Source organism: Synchiropus splendidus, chromosome 2 (assembly GCF_027744825.2).
Source record: "Synchiropus splendidus isolate RoL2022-P1 chromosome 2, RoL_Sspl_1.0, whole genome shotgun sequence".
NCBI classification, from domain to species: Eukaryota; Metazoa; Chordata; class Actinopteri; order Syngnathiformes; family Callionymidae; genus Synchiropus; species Synchiropus splendidus.
The window spans coordinates 19,545,294-19,570,276 of NC_071335.1; the positions used below are offsets into that span (position 1 = coordinate 19,545,294).

Below are 24,983 nucleotides of genomic sequence, written 5' to 3' on the forward strand. Positions count from 1 at the left end.
GAGCTGAAGGCGAGACAGATTTTTGAAAATCATGCCAAAGATTAATGCAACAACTGATGAGCTCAAGACAGTCGCTGTGCCTAAAAGTCTCCTTTCATGACTCAAAAGGACGGACCAATGGCTGAGATGTGATTGAGCACAGTCAGAAAATATATACGATATAAAATAAGAATTGTGGCTCTACATGAACAGGCTGCTGCAAATGCAAATGGGCTGATTATATCATTTGCTGAAACCCTTTAGATTTGATCTGTGTGGGTGACTGGTCCTTAGGTGATGTTGAAGCCAGAATGAAAATGGAGTGAAGAGCTCACTAGTAACATGCGGAAGAATGACAATGATCTTTATTGGAAATTGACATGATTTTTTTTATTGTAAAGACGGCAAGAAGATTATTAATATGATCCACTCATCAGAATCAGAGAGTTCATAGTAGTTATGAAAACAGACTCATTTCACTTGAGTAAATATACAAAGCAGGAATAGAACAATGCAGAGCCAAGTTACATTTAACAAGCTGGATACATGTGGTATTCAATATCTCCACAGATGAAGCTCTATTGAGATGAGTGTCTTTTTAACAAAGCGCACACATGGCTCATAAGTTTGCTGTTCTTCACTTGCTCTTCTTTAACATGACTAAAACACAAGTGTGAGTTCCAGACAGCCTTGAGTGCACCCCGGACCAGTCCAGGTACGGCTGGACCAAACAATGAGAATTAGATCAGATTTGTATAACTCAGAGACGAAAAGAACCAACAGCCACGAGGTGATGTGAGTCCACTGCAAATATTTGTTTTGTCACTGAAGCTGTAACGTAGCACATAAAAAAACACATCCTGCACCATCGTGTGTGCCTCATCATGTTTGCCTATTCCTCTTTCCTTGGGAAGCAGTTTTGTTAGTCTCAGAACCTGAGGATGGAGTCGAGCAGCAGTTTTGTTAGTGACAGGGGAAAGAAAGCAATCACTGAGAGTCATACTTTAGATATCAAACAAGCATGAATGGAATCCACAAGTGAGGAATCTACCGCTCACAAATCCATTTTCGTTCACGGTCACAGCTTTCATCGTTCCATTCACCGACTTTAGAATCGTGATGCCAAAATTCCGCACAGTCCTGGTTCTTACCATTGTGGCTGTTGGGCTGACCAGACGCCCAGAACCTGTAGCAGGGAACAACAGTTCAGGCTATTTACTTGAATTTGAAATAGCAATATTATTTATTATTTGATGATGTAGTGTTGTAAAGTAAATATAAAACATGGTGAGCAGGTATATGAGCATTTCTGGAGCGAGTTGCACCACTCTGCAGTGCTAACTGTCTGTACTGTTTAATCATTAATGCCTCCGAAAAATTCCTCTGCCTCAGTGGATGCTTCCCAACAGCCATCCGTACTAACCACCATAACAAACGTCAAGAAAATAAAATGTCATGTCGCTCTTACGCTTTGGTCAGACTGCTTCCATCCACCCACTTCCAGTTCCCTTCGATTCCCTCATCAGTCAGTCCGAACCAGACTTCATTGTCTTTTGTGAAGAGGCCATTGATGAACGCCTGGAACCAACAAGGCATTTCCTTCATTAGTTAATCTTTGGTTTATTTACTCCAAGAACTTCCTATTATTGATTTAATTCTAAAATATAGGGCAGTTTGAGATCCATAAAATGTAGTGACCAAAAAAAGTTCCAATATTTCTAGATATTTACATTCAATATCCAGTGTACAATGCATTATCATGACTTAAAATAAAGATGTAAACAAATAATGTAAGTGTCACTTTGAAATAAATCCTTTACTTATATTCTTGACATACAGTTGCCTAATTTAGTATTGGACCATTAGAAGTGTCAAAAAAAAAACCCAAAAATGACCCACCATTTCCTCCTCAGTTGTTATGATCGCCAAATCTGCGTCTTTAGATTGGCAATATTCTCTGCTCTTCTTCCAGGTTTTCTCACCATTAGACAGATAATAGCAGCTGTACTTGAACTTCTTCCAGCCAATGGCGCACTGAGCTGGAATAAAGGAGGACTATGGTTAGGACAAAATCTACTGAACAAGTTGTTTACAGTTTACAGCCAGTTTTTCCTTGATTGATCCTGGATTATTCCTTTCATTTTCTGCTCATAATTTTTAAAACACACAATACATGACACTACAAATGTTGCTTTGTTAATTTGCCACCAGTGTTAACTAGAATCCAGACACACGCTGTGCCATCTGAGCCAAGGTGTGTTCTTCCTACTGTGAGCTCATCTTCTGCATGAATATTGGAAAATGTTGAATATGACTATTGGGCCTGTAGTTTGTGGAACCCGGCCGACGTTTCTACTGCGTGGGTCCTTGTGGTCAAAGAATAATCCTAAATCAGTTTCAACACACAGTATCATCTGACGGTGTGCTATGTTTTGCTGATGGAGATCTTACTGTTTAGTCTGTTGACGTCCAGCAGCAGCTGATCCCTCTCAGCAGTCAGGTTGTCCTTCGCCTTCCTCAGCTCATCTCGCTCCACTGTCAGGTTCCTCATGTTGCTCTCCAGGTCCCTCTTCTCTTGAACCACAGAATTGTACGAAGCCTCCAGCTCATCCCTGGCTTTCACCACAATGTTGTAGCGAGCCAATACATTGTCTTTTTCGTTTGTTGCATTTCGATGAGCGCTGGCGATCTTGTCCCTCTCACTGGCAGAAGAGTTGTACTTATCTTGTAAGTGCTCAACATCCTTGACCAGGTCGTTGTAGTTCTTCTGCAGTTCTTCTTTGGTTCGAGTCATGGTATTCAGTTTGTTCTGGACAGTGTTCCGGTCTTTGGTCAAAGAGTCGTAATTGGTCTGCAGTTCATTTTTGACCTTCAGTAAAGCGTCAAACTGTGTTTGGATCAACTTTTTTGCCGAGATGGTGGTGTTGTAGTCAGACTGCAACTTCTCGTTCCCAGATTTTAACTCTTTTATCTGTGAGGCCATTGCTGAGTTACTGGTCTGCAGCTGACTCTGACTCTGCTTTAACTCACTCGTCTCGCTAGTCAGTAAAATGTTATTGGTCTGGGTCAGATCTAGTTTCTTTGACAGGTAGTTTACATTTGCTTGTAAGTGAGTGTTGGAGTTTTCGATATCCTTCCGCTGGATTTGCATTGACTTCAGGTTTGCTTGTAGCTTCTCTTTGTCTTCCGTCATCAGCTTTACTTTGTTTTCATGGTTTCGTCCAACTTTTCCATCTTAACCAGAAAGAGTGTGGTCAGATTCTGTGATCGTCAAATGAATAAATCAAAAAGACTGACAAACCTACAGTGAACACTCTGTCCAATCACCGCTGCCAAAAGAAGGAGGCAGAGCACAGCGAGGCAAACTGCAGCGAGCCTGACGGGGCTGTTTCGCAAGGCGAACACTGCAGCGATAGAAAGCAGAAAATGATGAAGTGATCACAGGAACTTGTGCTTTACTTCTTTATCCTTTTCCAAAGAAAAAAAAAAAGTAAAGGTGATGTAAGGTAATTCTTAACATTTGTTATGATTGGTTACAATATAATATAATGTCAATAATTGACATAATTCAGGCTCTAGCTGGAGCAGAACAAAGGACCATCACTGTCACCAGAATATCGTAGTTTGCTGCCTTTGATGGAAAGGCGACTGTATCCAATTGTGCTGTCGTCCAAGTCCATCTTTGTTACCGTTGAGTCCTGGTACTCCACCGTCATCTCGGCCTCTGACTGTGACAGCCTGATAAAGCAACAAGCCTGTCTTTTAGCCAAACTGGGATCCATAGTTTATTCATTAATTTTATTCAATACAAATCATCCGTTTTCCCTGCATGTTTGAGATGAGAACTGGTGCAGATTTGCTTACCTGCCTGCGAAGAGATGGCCGGTACGGACACAGAGACCAGCTGTGCGTTCAAGTCTGCAAGTCTTGGACCAAAAACCCCACTCCCTCAAAAAAAAAAAAAAAAAAAAGCTGTGTCAGCTCTTTCACTTGTGAACCGGGGAAGAGAAGCTACATCGGAAGCAAATACAAAAGTGTCTCTGAGTGTTGTCAGTTAGTGTCACCGAGATCAGCATCAACCAATACATAATTCGAAAGAAGAAGTGCTGGGTGTGTACAGAAAAATTCAATAGAATTTTGTTTCCATGTATTGCCACAAAATATGCAAAATATCAGTGAATAATGAGCCATTGTCAATGTTTTTGAGGAAGAAGAGCAGCTTCTTGTAAACAAAGGACACATTTTTATTCGAACCACGTTGTTTTAGAAGCGACATGGGAGGATGAAGTGTTGGAAGGTGACGGATCACAGACGGACAACAACGGCAACAGGGAATAGTAATGTAAATGCAAAAGTCTCGTAGGAAGGCTCAGCATTTCAAGGCATATAAACCTAAAAAGTGTAAAAAAACTGTGTACTTGGTATGGATATGGTTTTAAACTCATGTATCATCAATGTGAATGTCAAGCCACATGAGGGGTTCTGTGATCGCATCACATTACATGATATGAAAAGTAGTCTTCACAACTTCAAATTCTTTTTTTTTTTAACTTGAGCTCAATCCTACATTTCATGGGAATTTTGGATTTGCTTTCCAATGCGCTGATTATGATTGCCATAGTATTTGGCAGTGTATCTGCAAATAACTGTGACTGAAGAACGTAAAACATGCATGCTGTGAGAGCCAGGCGGCGCAGGCTCTCGCCCCGAGAACAGCGGTCTCTCGAGATTTGGTGGTGATAACGTTGGAGCCGAACAGCGCGATTCTGGACACCCCAACTTCCCACAATGCATTGCGCATGGATCAGCTCACTGCCCATGACAGGCTCGAATCTCTTTGAAAGTCCCACTGATGAGCGAAACTCGTCATCCTTATAGTAGCATAGACGTATAGAAGTGTATCGAAGCGTATAGAAGTAGAAAACAAACTGTTCTAGTGGGTCAACGGAGTAAATATGGTGACGTCACCCGACCCAAGGAGAGGGTAAGTAAGTGGACACAGACACGCCTGGCTACCGCCCACTACGCTCTTCGCTCCCTTGTTTTGAGATTTAGATGGCAGCATCGGTGATGACGTCAGAGCCGAACTGCGTGACCCTGAACAGCCTGACTTCCCACAATGCATAGGGCACAGATCGGGGCTGCGTCCGCCTGGCTGTGCCAAACGCACCCAGTCTCTCTGCTCTTTTGATGAGTTGGTATCATTGCTTGCTGTTTGTTTACAAATAAAAATCCAGCACAACAGCGAAACTAAGCTGTCATGCAACGGTTTGGTACTGACACTGAAGCTGAAGAGTTTTTTTCCGCGGATTCCTGTCTTTTATATACTCTACTCCCACCTGGGAAAGGGGGTGCCCCCTATATAAGCCCTCTGGTAGAGTGCATTGTCTCTTTAGTGGGTCGGGCACATACGAAGTAGATCTGCCTTTGACATATGATCATTTTATTCTACATATTTATACACCATTCCAGTGGCAAACCCAGAATGTGTGTTCTTTGTGTTTCTGGAGAGTAGAATGTGAAGCCTCAAAAACATCCATTATATTGGTTCCGCACAAGTTCTTTCTTTCTTTCACAACCTTAGGTCATTGGTGATAAAGCTATGTCTGCAAAACAAAGTCAAAGTTCTAAACATTCCACACAGCGGCTAACATCTGGGGTTTGTGTTTCAACACAAACTGTGTCTCAAATATGAGGAAGAACTAAAAACAGAACTGCTGCAGGTGCAAAAATTAATGTTTGGAGATTGGGCAAAACATCACGTGTCTGCGAACAGCTCGAGGAGATATATGGCTATTTCCTGTGATTGCACAATAGAAAAGTTTTCTGTTCCACGATAAATGTTAGCCACTGGATCAGAATGATTCACTCAAGGTTTAGTATAAAACATATACTGCAGGTGCCTTGCTATTTTGGCAAGATTCTTGCTTTTAGAAAATGTTAAACATAGACACTCCTTTGTCAATAAATAGGGGTGGAATTTGTTGCCCCCCAAGCGTCGCTGCTGTTCTTTGGCTCCGTGGCTGATTACTTTACCTCCAGTCCATGAGGCTGCTCCCGCCAGGTCCTCAGAAAAATCAACAATATACATATAGTTTTTTTGATGAGACTTTTAATTTGACAGCCACAAACAAAGAAACATGCTTTCTTCTCAGCAGTGACGCGACAAAGAGGGCAGAGCAGTATTTGAAGTGCAATATTAATGACGTCAGTGTCTCCAGGGTAAGCATCATTTCATCTAAGTGCAGCTGAATCAAGCTGTTCTTACAAATAGTTTCTCACGCAGGCTTGGTTTCAGCTCCCACCCCGAGAACCTAGACTTGATTCTGTAAGTCTAGTCTGTAGCGACTTTGATAAACCCTGAAGAAGATTCTGAAAAAGAGGTTGTGGTGGATGGTGCCTGGAAACTGGAAACCGTTTATATTCTCCAACCATCTGAAACCAACACTCTCGTAGAGGCGAAGGGCTGCTCCGGTGTATCCAACGGTCCCTAACTTTATCGAAGTGTATTTCTCTGTGGCAGCGTACTCCATGACCTTTCGGCATAGAGCCTTCCCGAGCCCGCACTTCCGACAGTTGGTGTCCACTGACATCCGCAGAAGCTCCAGAGATCCGGTGGTTCTGTCGCCGCTGGCTGCTACAACTCCAACCACCTTACCTTCTTTCTCAGCCACCCAAAAACAGCGGTCTGGCCACAGGGATAAGGACACGAGAGGCACAATGAAAAATGATGGCATGACTTGAAGGACATAAGTAACAGATATGACTCAGTCACCCTGAGCTGTTGTTTTTGTTTTCAAACATTATTCTCTCCATCCATTTAGAATAATAACGATAATAATAATATTGCCACATCATCATACCTGCTTAAGGGATCAAACAGCTGAATGTCAACGATAAAATAAGACAATAAATAGAGTTTAAAGAATTGCATAAATATGCGTGACAATTATCACAAGTCATTTTGGTGTGCACTGGCAGGAAATGTATGAGCAGCAGCTTGCTAATGTTTGTTCCACTGTTGTCAGTCTAGGAAAGTAAAACAAACATGTCAGTTTCCAAACAATCCAAGCCAAGAGCGTATTTTCTGCTTAGTGGATCAAATCAAAGAGTCAATCCGCTCTTGCACAAATGTGCCAGATCCAAACAATACCACGTGGAAACACTGAACATGGAGTCAGTTCTTGAGATGTCAAAATTGTGTATTTTCAAAAGAGAAATGGCTTTTGTGGTTTTGGACAGCATGGGCTTGTAAAATTGCTTAAATGTGGAGAATAAAAACGGACATCAAAGTGACTTTTTGTAGCTGTAGAGAGACATCTTCCCTCACAGACACTGTTAATGAGAGACATTATTGTTTTGTTTGTTTGTTTGTTTGTTTCAAATTGCCTGTTTAACCTGGACCCTTCTATTCCCCTCTGACATTGACCCTGAGATACAGGTTGAATGACGCTTTATTGCACACACACAATTACAGCTTCAACTGTCAACCATTCCTAAAACAGCCCTAAAAAACGCAATTAAACCAAACATAAATATTCATATTTAATAAAAACTTATGCCTTCATGTTCCAATGAATTTAGATTATTTTTATTGGTCATCTTTGAGTGAGTTGACGCCATGACTGATGTACATTTTCCATGATTGTAGCTAGCGATAGACACTATTTTGTGCCCATGAAACTTAGTAAAATCTAACTTGTTTAAGTAAAAAATAACAGTCATGGTTGTTAATTTGATTCAAAGTTCCGATGACTAGCATTCCATCCTACCTTGGTACTTGCTGCCCCATGTTGTGCTTGCCCCAAAAACCCTTGTGTCTTGAGAAGAGTGAAGAAAAGGCCACTGCTTTTCATCACATGAAACTGGTCCTCCACAAACCTAAGCAGTGGAGCTCAACGTGGGACTTCACATAGGAGTTTGTTTTTACACTACGACAGAGGCACTATGCTGTGGCAGGGTCGAAGGGTCCAGCAGTATGAGGGGGCTAAGGTCAGCAGGAAAAGGTACTGATGGCAGCAAACAGTCAAGAGAGTCAGACACCAGTATATGTGGGACCGTGTGCGATACAGGATTACCTGGTTGAACCTGATGCAGCAAGGTGTCCACATCCAAGCATGACGCCCAACATACCTCAGCGGAAATACTTGTGTTTAGGCCGCTCTCTGGATGTGGTTCATTCACAAACTCTGAGACGACTGTTGCAACATCACTGTCATCGCTAACCGTCTCTAACCATTCCATTTGAATGTTTTGAGCAAGCCACAGAAAGAACCAGGAAGTTCCTTGAACTGCTTCATTCATGACTAGAACCCGGCAGACTGGTTATCAAATATCAGGAGAGAAGCACAGCTGCCAAAAAAAGTCACTTGGTGTGTTGCTATCAAGCGGGACTAGGTAAAGTGGACGAGATATGTGGTGAAAGGTTGGCTTTATCTCAACGGTGACGCAATAACTGTACTTAAGCCTCGATCATTTCTCAATTTACCTTCTGTTCAAAGTCAGAGGTTTGTACTGACAGGGAAGATTCGCTGCACCTGTAAGATTCACGTTTATATGCTATAATCACAGAAAAATCTGAGACTTACTTTGTACCTAAAGCAAAAATAAAGTTATTCCAATGTAAAATGTGACAATTTCAAGAAAGTAAGTTTTGTTTTTCTTCATGAACTGAAGGACTATGACTTACTGGTCTCATATCATATTAAAACCTAAATGTATGCACATGTACTACGAGTTAGCTAATGTATTAACATCTAATACATCTTGTATTATATGTATTATGCATGTATGTGAATATCTGCAACAGTCTGTCCGTCAATCTGTCTCAAAAATGATGCACAGATTTCATTTAAGAGAGTGCAGCAGCTCAAGCTTCCGGCTTGCTGGAGTTCCAAGACTGGACCAAAGACAAACAAGTTTCGCCTCGTCGAGCCACTTCACAAAGTGAGGGACCTTTTTTCCCCATGTCAGATCGTCCATGTCTTTTTATCTTTCAGAAGAGCTTTGTGAGATCAGCATTTGAGTGAAATAATTGTGTTATATGATTGTGCTGTACGATGGAACGCTACTGCCACATGCTGTCCTGAATTTATCCTAAAATGATGTCAATGACATTTCAAATGCTAAAAAGGTATGTAATTGCAAAGACAAAATAAATGTAATGCAAAAACCATTGTTGCATGATGGGTGGTGATGAAGTGCTTGGCGGATGTCTGCACTCTCTGGATGCTTTTCTTGTTTCAGTTACCTTGATTCAAGTGTGGTAACATCATTTGAATCTGGTTTTTACTTCACAAAATGAGTGTCAAAGGTTTTTATTGGTTCTCCAACATCAGTATCATGTATTACTGAAACTAATGTATTTCAGAGCACCGTTTAAATACAAACCTGGCGAGTTCATGTAGTATTCCTCAATGTCCCTCAAGTCTGTGGATAACATGTACTGCAGGAAGTCGTGGATCACCAGCCGGCTGCAATAGTAGCGAGCGCACAGCACCAGGGCAGGGACCAATCCCAGCATCCACCAAGACTTAGTGACCATGAAGGAGACAGCTGTTGATGGAAAAGTAAAGCTGCAGTTAGGTTTCTGAGGGCACAAAATAAATCTCATCGGACTGCAGTAGGTATTTTTATCTACCAAGTTCTACTTTGCTTTACGATTGTCTTTGAAGATTTATATACATATTTTTAAACCTTGGAAAAATATGTCTGAAATATAATTATTTTGTAGCATATATTTTGGCTTTCATTACTTAACATTTACTCTAGCTTTTGTAGTGTTTTTTTTTCTACATTTGTTTTTCTAACAAATGTTTTTCTTCTCCACATATAGTTTTTGCACGCTATTTGCACTTGTCTTGTGACTCATTTGACTATGTTCTGTCAACATGGCAGTAGGCATTTGAATTTACACATTGAAAACATTGTCCCTTTTTCAGGGTTATTTAAATATTATATTGGCAGTAATGATATGGTATCTTCTTTCAGTGAATGGAAAAAACCCAGGTAAGATGTGGAAGTGTTAGTTCCTAAAGAATGTATGAGGAAGTCAAGGTCAACAAAGCACAAGAGGGTTGTGGCGGGCATCTATGAGGACAGGGAGACCAGTGAGGTGTGTTGTAGGACTGATGGAGGGCTTCAGCTTGAGAGCAGGAGCACATCAGAGTTCAGCTCTTCATCTTTGCTATTGCTATGAACAGACTAGAGAAGAGTCCGCATGAAGCATGATGTTTACTGATTTCTAGTGAGAGTAGGTGGAAGAGAAGCTGGAGAGAAGAAGAATGAAGGTCAATAGAAACAAGGCAGATATATGTGTGGAAATTAAGTGGAGCGAAAGGGAAGCTTTATGGAACAGTCGTGAAACCTGTCATTGCGTACGGTTTGGGGACAGTAACTCAGACACAAAGACAAGAAGCAGAGTGAGCAAAGTCTGACTTGAAGCTGCACAGAGTGATCAGGAGGGGCAAGGAAGGACAAGTTTCCAGAAGGACAGTTTACGTGGAGAGGTTTGGAGACAAAGACTCAGCTGGTTTAGACAAAGAATGTTGGAAGATTTGGATCTTTTTAAGGTTTTAGATCAATTTGAAACCTTCAACTCACATCTTTCTTTTCTGTAAAGACAAAAAAATACATTTACTGTGTACCAAATGGCCATCTTGAATTTGTCCCAGCACGTCCTGATATGACTGGCTCGAGGCAGCCCTGTAATTAGATCTGTCAGACCACAACGAAACAGTACACTGCAATAAGCCTGCGTGAGAATGTACCGTGATAGTGACTCCTCTTTTCACCCTGCAGGTGAGTTCGGCAACTAAAACAACATCATTAACTTGAAAACAGAAGACTGTTTATCACATCTAATACCTTAAAGGGAAACTCGTCATGCATTCATGTAAGTTGTGTGTCAGTGCCGGGAGATTCCAGCCAACTGCAGCCGCCTTCGCCTGGAGGCTGCGTGTGACTGTTGGACTCCTCTGTCAAACATTTCAAAAAATGATTAGTCTAAGACATATATGCGTCTATAGCTCACTCTGTTTTCTGCCCATAGAAAGTATTGTCAGATTTATATCATGTTTTAAATTTGTCGGAAGCACTATCCAATTCTTGTTGTTATTTCTTTATATGGCACGTTATATTGAAAACGCTAGTGCATCAAATGAAAAACAACTGTATTGACCCACCAGAATATAAATTCTGATATGTTCAACTTCAGTTTAAATTGTATTCACAGAACAGCATCGATGTAATTCAGCTGCACTCCAAAGACATATGCTGTCTTCACTACCCTTGCAAACTCGCCCAACCGAAACTCAATGAAATGCAAAATATTCCCAGGCAGGAACCTAACGTCTTTTGAAATCCGTCCAGACGGTTGATCTGATGCTGTTTTTTATGGGTGTATGTGCCAACACTTGGATGCATGTAGCAGCATGAAGAGATAATGTCATTGCTCAACTTGATAAAGAACTGTTGCATTTGTCACCAGTAGATAAAGGTATTGAAGATTGTGCTTTCCAAAAAAACGTGCATTTTGCTCATTTTGTCTGCAATAAAATGCTTAAAAATACATTTTACAGATCACTGACAGCTCTCCCAGTGCATTCTGCCTGTGTTCTTAGAGGGAGCTCCAACAATCCTGAATCGGAGTGGAAATCCCTCAGTTTCTTTGCGTATTAATCATAAAAAGTACTGGGTGACATCTTCATATTGACGTTTTTCACAAAGCTTCCCCTAATGCTCTAGCACGGGCAGCCATCGTATTTGGGGTTAACTCACAGACAAAACTACTGCCCAAGTAGCGCCCTCAAATCAGAGACAAGATCCTTCTTCTTTCTCTGGCTTCTCCCTTCAGGGGTGGCCACGGCGAATCATCTTCCTCCATCTCATCCTGTCCTCTGCTTCCTCTTCTCTCAAACCTACAAACCTCATGTCCTCCTTCACTATGTCCATAAATCTCCTCTTTGGCCTTCCTGGACAGTTGAGCCTAAGTACTTAACCCCCCCACCTTCTTTATCTCTACATCCTGTAACTTCACCTGTCCACTTCTCTGCCACTCCAGACTTCCTCATACAATACCACAACTCTTCTCTTGGTACTCTGTCGTACGCTTTCACCAGGTCCACAAAGACACAATGGAGCTCCTTCTGACTTTCCCCACACCTTCATCATATGGCTCATCAACTTTATCCGTCGATAGTTGCCACAACACTGGACATCTCCCTTGTTCTTGAAGATGGGCACCAGCAGACTTCTCCTCCATTCCTCAGGGATCTTCTCACTCTCAAAGACCTTGTTAGATGTTCTCTGCCACCCCTCCTAAACACTTCCTCTGCAGGTATATCATCAGGGCCCACTGACCTTCTCACCTCAGCCTTACTTATCTTTGCTATGTCCTGATCCATGATGGCCACTCCTTCTACTCTTTGTTCTCTCTCATTTTCCTTAATCATCAGCTCTTCAAAGTACTCTTTCCATCTTCCCAACACACTTCTGTTATCAGTCAAAACATTCTCATCTCCATCCTTCACCCTAACGTCCTGCATGTCCATCCCATCTCTATCTCTCCTGTACAAATCTCTCTCACCCTGCTCTGTCGACTTTTGAAATTCGTCCAGATGGTTGATCTGTTGCCTGTTTTTCTATGGTTGTATGTATGTGCCAACACTTGGATCCATGTTGCAACATGAACAGATAATCTCATCGCTCAAGTTGATGAAGAACTGTTGCATTTGCCATCAGTAAATGAGTGTCAATCGTGATTTTTTTTTTTTTTCAGGGACAGAATTAAACGTTAAACGTTAATTCTGTAAAAAAAAAAAAAAAAAAAAGTAGCTAGTTTTTTTCGGCACTCTGTATATATTTGAAATTGAAGTCAACAATTCAGGAGCACACATTGGAATCAGCTGTAAAATGACACCAGAAAAAAAACAGCCCTGCCCTATTCCGCTGCAAGAGTTGCCTCAGGCTAGAGTTGAAGTCACAGGCTGTTTTTTTTCTGTGCCGCGATGACTACACTGTTAGATCGCCGCGTTTGGAAAGCAGAAAAAAGTCACTAATCTTCTTGCATTTACAGCGGCAAGTTGAACATCATCACATTTTTAACTCACAGCTAAATGTGCAGTTTCAGCATCTTTCTCCCATTTTAATGAATTTGCAAAGCATTCACGTGGAACTGAACTGAACTATATGGCAATTTGTTCGACACACCAGGTGCCTCAAGGCTGAGGATCTGTGTCAGCGCAGTGCTAGGTGAGGCGCCGCAATTTTAAAAATGTGGTACAAACATGCTGTATTTGAGCTCACTTTTTGCTTGTCTCTATTTTCTCGAAAGATTGGAAGTTAATCTGACTGAATGAGAATGAACAATGGAGTTTCATCTGATATTAAAAATTTCCTTATTCAAGCTTATTATATTGTGAATGTGGCAGTGGAAGTGAACGTGATATCATGGCATCTATGTGGCATCAGCTTGATAACATTAAGCATCAGTGAATATAACAAAAAAAAAGAAAAAGACAATGGCAACCAAAACAAACAAGCAATCCAACAAATCCAACAAAATATGCTCTGAGAGCTACACATATCAATAAAAGAGCAAGTGGTTGATCTCTTAATGTTCCTATGACTATGTGCATGTAGAATAGTTGAATGACGGTTGACTTGCCTGTAAAGAGAAAATAGATCAGCAGACTCTCGGTGTGATATTTCAAGCTTCTGAACGCAGTGTCCACCACCAGCTCCAGGATCCCCATGCTGTAGATCTGGATCACGGACTGCCGATCCTTGGCTTGGTACTCTCGCACCACTAAGGAGCCATGTCCCCCTTGTCCATTCTGCTGTTTGTCACTGGGCATGATGGGTCAGTCTTGCACAGGGCTCAAAGTTCACACAGCTTCTCTCCAGGATGTCTTGGAGACTGATTCTCCAGGGCGTAGTCTTGTCTTTTAAGTGACGTCTCTCACCAATTACCTGCCTCACATGTCCACAGTCTGCTATGGTTGTCAAACTGGTTTGTCAGGAAAAAAAAAAAAAAACTAAGTCAAGTTTACACAGGTTGAACGTATATCACAGTTTCTGCCCCTGGGTTTTAAACTTTTTCAGGTGAATCCTTGTGTTCAAAAGCATTTCCTGTATGAAAGCCCAGAGCCACAATTTAAATAAATGACAAAAGCTTTTTTTTCTTTCATTTTTTTCAATTCCTGTACCTACTGTACTTCATGTGACCACCAATTATCTTCATGTATGAAATACTATTCCCAAAACACATATAGTTATGCAGCTGATATCAAGCAAAACGTTACATAAGTCAGACACATGTGTTGAGTTTCACCAGGAGGCAAACAAACGCATATTCAAATATTTAAAAAGTGTAACTTGTGAAAAGTAAGGAACAGAACACGTGATGGGAGGGCGCAAGTTTTCTTTCATGACGTAGAAGGGAAGTATTGAGAAACCTTGTTCCAGGAATTCGTATCCTCATAACCCCTTCTTGCGGAGCTACAAAGGTTGTTACGCAAGCTAAAGACAGGAAGGGAGGCTTTGGAAGATGGCGTTTCATGTGTTCCACTCAGCGACTGTCAAAAACAGCCAAAATGTACCACAATTACAAAGATTTTTCAAAACACCTGTGTCAAACTGGCTGGGGGGCCTGTCATTTTAGGCCGTATGCGGTTAGCTCAAAATTCATCAGTCAATTAGAAGAATTTGTGGGGTAAACATGAGACAACTTCATGATGCGATTCCACGTACAATAAGTGCTCAATATTTTAAGCATTTCACAGAAAATGTGAAAGTATTAGACAATAGACCTTTCCACTGGTTTATCAATAATGTTAGCTCAGTGCTAAGATTGCCAGACCTGCTTTCTTCCACATTTATTTTTAATTAGAAAAAGACAATATGTTTGAGGTAAAAGTTTTAGATGAATGACTTATTAGCCAAAATCCCACTGTCATGCTATAGGTGAATAAAATTACAATGCATATGTTTTTAAGTACAAGGTGGAGTGTGTGGCCTTTTAAACAAAAGAGGCTTGGCGAAACTCCTTTCATTTTTTTCCCCCTAAAGTTTCGGGATTTGATTTAGTGCTTTAATGGTTGCTGCCTTTTCTTTCCCTCAAAATTGTTATGTAATTTTTACATAAGGGCCATTTCACTGTAAATGTTCTCAGGCTGCACATGGCTCCAGGCAATTTTAAATTAGGTGTGTTAAAGGCAAAAAAAAAAAAAAAGCAGAAGAAAGGAAGAACAAAAAAATGTCTTTTTTCATTTTTTTGTGACATGAGCATACCAGCAATAGCAATGGCCTTTTGTCACAATGGAATTCAGTCTACATTTCAGTCAGTCTGTCATCATTCAGTTTCACAGGATTACAGGAAGACCAGGAGGACCAGTACTCTTGGTAAATACCACGAGCGACTGACGTTGTTTAGAGGTGATTCACAGCGGAAAAAACCCTTCAATAAAAATGTGGAATGTAAATAATAGGCTTGTGTCGTCGTCAGAGACATCGCAACACACGAACTATGTCAAAGCTCGAGTTGATAAATGCTAGTCATAGATCGAGATTGGATGTCCACCCTCAAAACAAGTATGATACAAACAAACAAATCTTTGACAGAAAAATATCAGACCAGGACAATACACACAATTACATTTCATTTGTATATAAAATGAGAAAATGATGATTTGACAAACATTATACAGAAGGGGGAGCACAATTAAAAAGAAAACTCAACTGTTTGACCTTTATGAGTGAAGTCCTCCACAAAACATTCAAAACTTGAACAAAAACATTGATAATATGAGCAAAAAAAAACAAAAAAAAAAATTTCCGAGTAAAGTAACAGAAAACCTGCATTCCTCTAAAGTGGAGCCTTGAATAGAACATGAATCGAAATTTCATTTTTGAATTAGAAACCCCCCACTGGAACAGAAATGGAAGCATCTGAACAGAATTAGTGTTTTACAGTTAGTGTAGGGCTGGTGAGGATTCATGAAGCAGCGTTATCCATTTGTCAGCTCGGTAGGAGGCGCTGTATGCTTAAAGAGGATGAGAGGTTGTTGGAAGCCACAGATAATGCGGGAAAGAGTGCCATCTTGTGGCCTCTGGAGGACTGACGTAGGCTCCCTCAGACAACATGAATGAGTTTTACATGAAAAATGGTTTCTGCTTTGGGTGTTGAGATTATTTTATTGTTCACTGTTTTGCGCATGGGTTAATTATGAGGATTGTTGCACCATCTATTGCCTGAGATAACATTTCCATCCACACAGACCATATGTCGCACTTTTACTTTTAATCCGCTCCTGCTACCACTTCCAAAAACACGTCGGAACAAGAAACAAACACACAATATGTGAACCCTAATTAGCAGGTAAGCAAAGAAAGAAGAAACTGCTCGAGGCCATTTAACTGGATTAGGGTAAAGGAATGCAATAAACCACTGGGTGGGACATCAGCCATTCCATGCAAGGCTGTTAGTTTTAGTCACAAAGATACTAGATTTTGTTCCAGTAAACTAGACCGCTGTAAAATTATTCATGCTGCTATACGTCTAGGGCTGAGTATCGATTCTAATTTCAAGAATCGATTCAATTCCGATTCTCATGACTTAGAATCGATTATCACGATTCAATTTGATTCGATTCGATCCAGTCTCGATTCAGGTTAGTATTTAAACCATTTTCTGAGCTGTTGCCATAATCACATGACAAGTTACGCAACGTATTAATACTAGTATCATATTGACATTCAACAGGAAATGAATGAAGGACTCATAGTAAAGGACAATAAAGATCCAGACACAGATGTGACTGCTCATGGGACTGGTGCATTATTAGAAATATGACATTAAAAATTCACCCAAAAGATGCTGCTGTTTAAAACTAATGCATTTTTATTTTATTACCAAAATGAAAAAAAGATATTCTCAGCCACTGAAAATGTAAACAGAGTGCTGGTTACTGACTTCACAGCAACCTGACGGTCATTGTGCAGTATGTGAACAGTTCTCAGAATCAGAATCAAATTTATTGCCATGGTCAGTGGGGAGCCCACTAACTAGGAAAGTGTTTTGGAATAACGTGGAGTCAAAAAGTAAATAAATAATAAAATAAAATAAAATAAAGTAAAATAAAAATAAATAAATAAAATAAAATAACAACAAGGCTGTTCACGAATTCAACAGTCTGACGGCCGAGGGGAAGAAGCTGTTCCTGTGACGGGAGGTTCTGGTCTGGATGGACCGTAGCCTCCTGCCAGAGGGAAGAGGAACAAACCATGTCCAGGGTGAGAAGGGTCGGCTCTGATCCAACCTGCACGTCTCTGGGTCCTGGAGACATACAGGTGGCAGGCTGCAACCGATCACCTTCTCAGCAGAACGTACGATGCGCTGCAGTCTGCTCTTGTCCCTGGAGGTGGCACTGTTGTACCAGACAGTGATAGAGGAGGTGAGGATGGACTGGATGATGGCCATGTAGAACTCCACCAGCAACTTCATCGGCAGTCGTAGTTTTCGTAGCTGCCTCAGGAAAAACTTCTCTGCTGGGCCTTCCTGATGAGGGACCTGATGGTCGGCTCCCATTTGAGGTCCTCAGTGAGTGTGGTTCCTAGGAAGCAGAAGGAGTCCACAATAGGAATAGGTAAACCAGCCAACATGAGAGGGGACATAGAAACGGTTACTCTCCTGAAGTCTGTGACCATCTCCACTGTCTTCTGGGCGTTGAGCTCCAGGTTGTTGTGGCTGCACCAGGACACCAGCCGCTCCACCTCCCTCCTGTAAGCCGACTCATCTCCATCTGAGATGAGCCCGATGATGGTGGTGTCATCAGCAAACTTGATCAGCTTCACGGACTCGTGGCTGGAGGTACAGCAGTTAGTGTACAGGGAGAAGAGCCATGGAGAGAGAACACAGCCCTGAGGAGACCCAATGTTGAGGGTCCGAGTGTCGGAGACAGTCGTCCCCAGCCGCACACGCTCTGTGGTCTGTAGTACGTACGAGAAGAGGTCTCACTCCTCATCAATATAGTGAGTTGTCAGACTCGTGTAAGATTGCGAAGATGTCCACGTATCACTTGTAATGCCCACCCTGACTGCTGACTGAAGCTTACTTTTCACGTTTTCCTTTACTGACTGGTGCATGTTTGGGATAACAGACGTTTGCGAGACACCATAGCGTAGTGTGGCTCTGTTACTTTCATTAGCCGCCTGAAGCCCTCGTTTTCAACGACGGAAGACGGCCGCATATCTTTGCAAATGAAGCCCGCAATCGCTTCAGTTACTTTGACAGAGCGTGCAGAATTACCCGCTAGTGGTAAAGTTCGCTCGAGTTTCATTTGTTGTGGCCCGGTGGATGGCTTGGAAAGGAGGTTTACAAAAATAAAGGGGTGGGGGTAAGTGCTTCTTCCCCCTGGCAGTGACGGGTCGCTGAGGTATCAAGATGAAAACATTGCAGGGTTGATGAAACAGAGTCCTAAATTTCAGAGGCCACTAGATAGCGCTCATTGATCAACATTTATGCGAGAGTTCAGTGAAAATGTTGTGCAAAACTGAACATAATGGTGGCCACACTGTTTCATGATACCTCATACACCATCACTACTGCACAAATTCGGTGCTGGTCACGGTCTGAGTGACAGGGAAGGTAGACTGCTGAGAAGGTGAAGCCCCTGGATCAGACCTGGAGCCCAAGATGCCTCCACCAGGAAGCTCCAGGAAGGGGCTGCTCGGCTATTTCAGAGCCCATTGGCCCTGACGCCTTACCCTACAAACAAGGTGAATGAAGTCACCTCAAGTAGGACACATAACGGCCGGTGAACAACATTTTATTATACTTTATCTATAAATGTACACACACGCACACAAATCACCATACAACAAAAACATTTTTAAAAAAGGATAAAATGAAGAACAATATAATTAATAGAACACAGCAAGCGGTCTATGTATCTTCTCTATTCATGAGTTGATGGTTTCCTGGGCAAGGAAAGGACTTTTTGTGGGCAGAAACCTCAAGAGAACCAGACTGAACAGGAGGCCGTAGATGAAGCAGTGAACTATAGAAGGGAAAAGACCCGACTTGGAAAACATCATTTCTGAATTTAGTGCACCAACAACTGACAAATGATTCATGAAGCTTCATCAGCCCAATACCAGCGAATAGGCTGAACTGCAGCAGCCCTGCATTCAGCTGGCAGTGACATGTCTGAAAAACACAAGCGCTTCACTCAAAATTCAATCAAGACTTTGTAAATCCAGTTTGTAGTGATGGTGTCGGACCCTGTAAAAAATCCTTTGCAGTACAGAGGGTGTTGTTCCCGCAGTGTTGTAGCCATTTGTGGTCCCCACTAGATGGAAGCCTAGTCGCTTGTAGAGGTGATGGGCAGCTGGAAAGTAAGCAGTGGTTCCTAACGTAGCTGTGTAGTATTCCTGAGCAACAGCGTATTGAAGAAATGTCTGGCCCAGTGTAAAGCCTATACCACACTTCCGAAATCTCTTGTCCACTGACATCCGGAGGAGCGTCACAGTTCTAGTGGTCTGATTGCCATGAGCAGCAACCATTCCCACCACCTGTCCATTCAGCTCTGCCACCCATAGACAGTGATCTGGCAGAGAAAAAAGACATGTATGTAGATCAGAAATATTATAAAGTAGACAATATATGAATAAAACAAGTTAATCAATATAAGACATGGTTAAAATAAAAGCAGCTAAAAGGAATATTAACTGTTGTTGAACTCAAATTACATGAACTCGATAATGTATTTGAATGGATGAATGAATCTGACATTTTATCATTTTCAATTCAAAAGTTTCATAGGCTCCTTTTTGGTGAATTTTATGGTGAATTCTGCATTTATTTATTTATCAATCATGGTGTCACTGGAAAACTAAACATCTAAATAACTTCCGTCCGTCTTGGTTGTGAGTCCTACCTGGTGAATTCAAGTACTTGTCAATGTCCTTCAGGTCTGTGGAGACAACACGCTCCAGGAGGCTGCAGATCACCATTCGGCTGTAGTAGTAACGGGCGCAGAGCACAACTGCCGGAACAATACCCAACATCCACCATGACTGGGTGAGAATGAGGCTCACAACTGTCCAGAGGAAATACATTTATATATATATAAAAGAAAAAAAAAATCTAAATAGCGTAGCCTGTCTGCTTTATAGTTTATTTTGCACATATAATAACAACAATAATAATCATAATAATATAGTGGAGGTTTTCCAGCCACATTGCATCAGTGATGATTGCATCAGTCACGATGAAACATGACGGGAAATGAGTTGCAGTCATATTTATGCACGTTTGCAGATTTGTGCATTTCTTGAAGTAGCAGATCTCATTTTCAGAACTCATTTGCTGGAAAAATTGACAGGCATACCGGAAGAAAAAGGGCCTGTATCTCTTTAAGAAAAAAAAAAAAAAAAAGCTGTTGCTTTCTTCAAATTGCTGATTTACATTTACACAGGATGTAATGTTGCCTGCTCTAGAAAACCAGCCTGCATAAACGTACCACTTTGCGCTTACCACTCTTTCCGCTGGCCCACTGCAGGTTCCTTCCTCACCCCCCTGTCCTCGCAAAGTAAAGTGAGTCCGCTGTTTTACTATATGTTCTCCGTTACACCCTGTGGAATGTCTTTTGCAGCCCTGCAACCCAGCTGCTGAAAATCCTACGCAATTTTTTAATTCTGCAATTCTGATGTCTCTAGATCACCTTTCTGTTCACAGTAAGCTCAAAGCCAACATCTGTTTGCATTTTATCAGATTGGCCCTTGTCTGTCACAAGGTAACGCATGCAATGGAAAGAAACAAAAACACATAAAACTGTAGCTAAACAGACTTTCCCCAACATTCTTACACTCAACCGATGCCAGCAAAAACTTGCCTGTAAACAGGAAATAGAGCAACAGGCTCTCGGGGTGATATTTCAGTCCCCTGAACGCTGTGTCCACCACCATCTCCATGACCCCATCAGTGTAGATAGACAACATCTGCTGCCAGTCCCGTGGGTCATACCTTCGGACCAGTAAAGAGCCGATCGATTTGCTGTGCTCCATATCAGCAGACATCTTTGAGTTTGCAGACAAGCACCAGTGAAGTGTACTTACTACATTTTGTGCCCGCCCAAGTTAAAGGAGGAGTGAGAACAACTCTCCTTTTTATTGGCTTGTTAGGAAGTTTCAGTATTTCTTTACAATTATCCTTTGTGACTGTGAATGCGCCATACTTGAAACTGATTTTACATTTTCTCAGTCATGAGGTCGCTGCTCGCATCATCTGTGCTGTATGAAACACTGCGTGTATTGTTGATAACCGAGTTCATCATGGACTTCATCAGCTGTCTGTCAGCTGTGTTTCACCTTGTAATGGTCCATGTCCTGTCAAGTGTGTCAGGAAGAAGTAAGCGTCACTTGTTGAGCCGGTGTTTCTTGATAGCTGTTTGGCAACTATCCACAGTGCGCTTAATATTATACTCTTGAACCTGAGTGAAAAAGTGGTGAAAAAAGTCGAGATTCTTGAGAGGGAATACTTTTTTTTTTAATACAACAAAGTGACATCAAGTGCCTCTCTCACATAAGTGACGGTTAATCAGCCAGCCATCAATCTGCAAACCCCCCTGCAGCCTGAAGATAAGAGCATCAGTGGAGTGCTGTTTGAGTCGCACCCACCACCATCAAGTCCGAATCTGTGACCAGAGCAACTGTGGAATCCACACCCTGATGAGAAACATGAGCCTCTACTCTTATTTGGAAATTAAGCATCATTGAACATCATTGTGTCCAGTGGCCCTTTTCAACCTGCTGGACTGTCCTGCTAAAAAACCTTTGAGTGGGTGCCTCAGCTCACCTGCAGCGGGAACCCTCCTCCCACGTTCATCTGTTAAGGTTCTTAAGAGCTTAACAGCCAGACATCACAGTGCAAGTTAGCTTCCCGAACACAATGTGATCCGTAAAAGTTGACATTCTGGTGGAACTTGTTGCTAGACTCTAACCCAGTTGGAGGCCTTGGATTTGTAAAATCTGTACCTGCAGTGTGTTGAGGTTGCTACAATCATCATTACAATAGTTAATGTGTTTAAATATAGAAACATATTTTGTTTTTCCACTCACAAAGACATGATGCATAATTTAATGACAACATAACACGGCTTTCCTTTTCTCAATACCATAATAGAGATATAATACAATGTATTTTATTTCGCAATTTCAGACATATAGCATCGTCTGAAATTGTGACATATTGCTAGATAGCAGAAACAACATATTGTTTTATCAGTCTACGCTGGAGTTTCCTCACCAAAAAAAATATATTGATGTCTATATTATCTGGAGTGAAGGGAACAGGTCTGAAGGTGGAGTTTATTTATCAAGTCATGTGTTACTGTTCGTGGTGCCATGAAGAAAAGGCAGCAGATTTGTCATTGTCCTCTCGTCTGAATGAACAGTGATCACAGCAATGGCGGCAGGAGATGAAGCGTCGGGAAGAGCAGGACTGGAGGAGTGTGAGTCAACAGCGATAGCTCTCCGGAGGTGTGTCGCCATGTTTAGATAGAATCCTGTGATCTGGGGAGGTTCAGCATGTCGAATGTGACATTGGAGGGAGTGGGATAAGTTTTGTTCTATTTTTAATAGCGATGACGCCATTTGTGATGCATGCGAAAGACAAATGTGGGAGGAAGACAGAAAAAGGCATAGAACACAAGTCTTCTGCATCTGACAATGATTAAGCGCTCATTCACTGAAAGCAGTCTGTTTGCAACAAATTGCTAAAGTTGAAACTTGGAGCCAAACAAGCCACATTTGAAATTTTTATAACAAAGTCTAGTTTTGAAGTCAGAACTCTTCGGTTTGTTTCCATTTATTATCAGGCTTTTCTGTCCGTAAGTGATCCTCTTGTCTTTCAAGACAAACTAACTCCTAAATCAGCCACAATTTTGAGGTCAAACCTGATTCATACGAATATTAGTCGTCACGTGTGAACGAGTAGATTTACTGGCAAGATGGAAAATAGCAAACAAATCAATTTTTTAAAGACAAATTCTTGCGAAATGAACGTTTTTCAAGACTCTGTGACACATTGTGTCACTTCCTTCCTTTTGATTGAAAGAATCTAATTTTTTCTAATGTTTCAACGACTTTTCCTTCTTTTCTGAGGAAAAAAAAATTGCATGTGTTCAATATGTTTTATTTTGTCTCTAGACGAAAAGCCAGATCTCCAGAGTGATAAGTGGGTAGTGAGACAAAACAAAGGTTTTTGAGACCCTGAAACTCTGTGGAAACACTGTGGAAAAGAAATGGCTGATCAGAGAACTGTGAGTGGTCATTATTATGCCTATTGTTTCATCCAAAATTGAAGGAATGAATGAAGAAATATGTAAACAAAAATCAGAGAGAAATCAAGATCAAACTCAACAGAAGACAATGTGACTCAGAGAGGAGACAAAGGGAGGAAACAGTCAAAATAAGGGCAGAAGTAAAAAAAACATTCAGTGGGAAATAAAAGCAGACGGGGAACACTGTCAGTGTGCTTGTTGATAAAAATACAACTTCAAAGATCTCATTCATTCAGGCTATGAGGCCAGAATCACAGGGTTACCAGATGTAACACCTGGTCGATGAAGCGTGCAACACCCTCTGCCAGCCCCTCCTGCTTGTAGGAAAATAGAAGGGTCTTATTGCAGAGTGGCCGGATCCTCTGCTGCTGGTTGGGCAGTGAATTGACTGTTTTTACTCACTGGCAAGCCAGGGGTGTACCAATAGTGAGGCCTGGTCAGAAGGCTAAGCACGCTGAAATAGAAATCCCATTTGGAAGCCACTGCAAGAGCCAAGAACATGATGATCTACTCAGTGCCAGAAGACATGGAAGCTAATGGTCTCAGGCCCTTCGCAGAGAACTTAGTCAAAAACAAGGTGGGATACAATGAGGATTTTGAGATTCTGTTCTGTGACTCCCCCTTCAATTGTACTAAAGTTGCTAAGCTTGGCCACATCCTTGTGAAATTCAAGCAGGAAGTGATGAAGTTCAAGGTCCTGAGGGCAGCATGGCTCACCAGAAACGTCACCATCAATGTTCAGACCAATAGGTCACTGTGAAATGGCAGCCTTGTTCTCAGGGGATCAAACATTTATTTCATTATTGCTCACAGCTCCGTTGCCATTTGGCGCTGCCTGCCTCTCACCAGTCACTGCTAAGGAGGCTAGTTCATTGGAAGAGAATGTTTTCTGCATTGAACAAGCAGTGGCAGTGAAGGAAATGATGACTTTCTTTTGAACATTTATTTGCACATATTATTCAAAGAACGTTGTTATTGTGCTCCACTGGCATCTGTTATATTTAAAAGCACAAGAAATTTTTGCTTTGAAACTTAAAAAAAAACAATGTCTTTGATGTTCTTTTGGTGAGTTCAGCAAATTTAACATGCATGCATCTGTGCCACTACGTTAGAGGACAGCAGGTCACCTGTGGAATACACTTGTCATTTCAAAATAAAGGCACTAAGGCTAAACGTCTGGGACAATGTACAGTTTAGGGTATGAGAAAGATATTTTCCCGTTATTAGCATTGAAGCTACACTTTATTGTACAGTCCCAACAGTTTCCAACAGTTTTGCACTCTAACAGAAACCTTGCCAAAGGCAGTCATAGACAAGCCGTCAAATCGTCCCATAAATGTCACAAAACAGAGTCAAATGACGGCTTCTCTCTTTAATTTATTCTCCAAAACAAACAGAGCGATCTTTGAGACATGCTGCTGTTTTGCATGCAACTTTGCTCACGTACACCCAGTCTTCTACAAGGTGGTAAAACCTGACCAAATGTACTGCAGAGCTACCGTTGACGTGCATTATGAATAACTGCACAAAAAGGCATACGTACATTTGAGGAGCTGTCAGCATAAATTGCGTTGTTGGGACCGTCTGCCTACTTGATGAAGAATACCAGCAACACCCAACGCTGCCAAAAAGAGTGTTTTCACGTGTTTGTGCACAGACATC

General features: G+C 41.5%; 3 protein-coding genes across 4 annotated transcripts; all 3 read right to left on the reverse strand.

Annotated features, from left to right (window-relative positions):
* Positions 1 to 348: 348 nt before the first annotated feature.
* On the reverse strand, positions 349 to 3,967 carry LOC128754271 (C-type lectin domain family 10 member A-like). The gene is made up of 7 exons (XM_053856769.1): positions 3,844 to 3,967; positions 3,590 to 3,717; positions 3,285 to 3,383; positions 2,431 to 3,213; positions 1,879 to 2,018; positions 1,448 to 1,557; positions 349 to 1,165 (listed from the first exon to the last, which is right to left on the reverse strand). Exons 2-7 carry the CDS (start codon positions 3,693 to 3,695, stop codon positions 1,027 to 1,029), a joined length of 1,377 nt encoding a protein of 458 aa, XP_053712744.1. The 5' UTR covers positions 3,696 to 3,717; positions 3,844 to 3,967; the 3' UTR covers positions 349 to 1,026.
* A 2,142-nt stretch (positions 3,968 to 6,109) lies between these two features.
* LOC128755046 (N-acetylaspartate synthetase-like) lies at positions 6,110 to 13,886 on the reverse strand. 2 transcript variants are annotated; one of them, XM_053858242.1, is made up of 5 exons: positions 13,646 to 13,886; positions 10,749 to 10,792; positions 10,626 to 10,683; positions 9,370 to 9,534; positions 6,110 to 6,667 (listed from the first exon to the last, which is right to left on the reverse strand). In XM_053858242.1, the coding sequence occupies exons 1-5, from the start codon at positions 13,833 to 13,835 to the stop codon at positions 6,294 to 6,296; spliced, it is 831 nt and encodes a 276-aa protein (XP_053714217.1). In that variant the 5' UTR covers positions 13,836 to 13,886; the 3' UTR covers positions 6,110 to 6,293. The 2 variants fall into 2 exon arrangements, with proteins under 2 accessions (XP_053714217.1, XP_053714218.1); XM_053858243.1 differs by lacking the exons at positions 10,626 to 10,683; positions 10,749 to 10,792.
* Positions 13,887 to 18,834: 4,948 nt separating this feature from the next.
* LOC128753511 (N-acetylaspartate synthetase-like) lies at positions 18,835 to 21,057 on the reverse strand. The gene is made up of 3 exons (XM_053855293.1): positions 20,874 to 21,057; positions 19,917 to 20,024; positions 18,835 to 19,586 (listed from the first exon to the last, which is right to left on the reverse strand). The coding sequence occupies exons 1-3, from the start codon at positions 21,055 to 21,057 to the stop codon at positions 19,216 to 19,218; spliced, it is 663 nt and encodes a 220-aa protein (XP_053711268.1). The 3' UTR covers positions 18,835 to 19,215.
* Between the last annotated feature and the right edge of the window lie 3,926 nt (positions 21,058 to 24,983).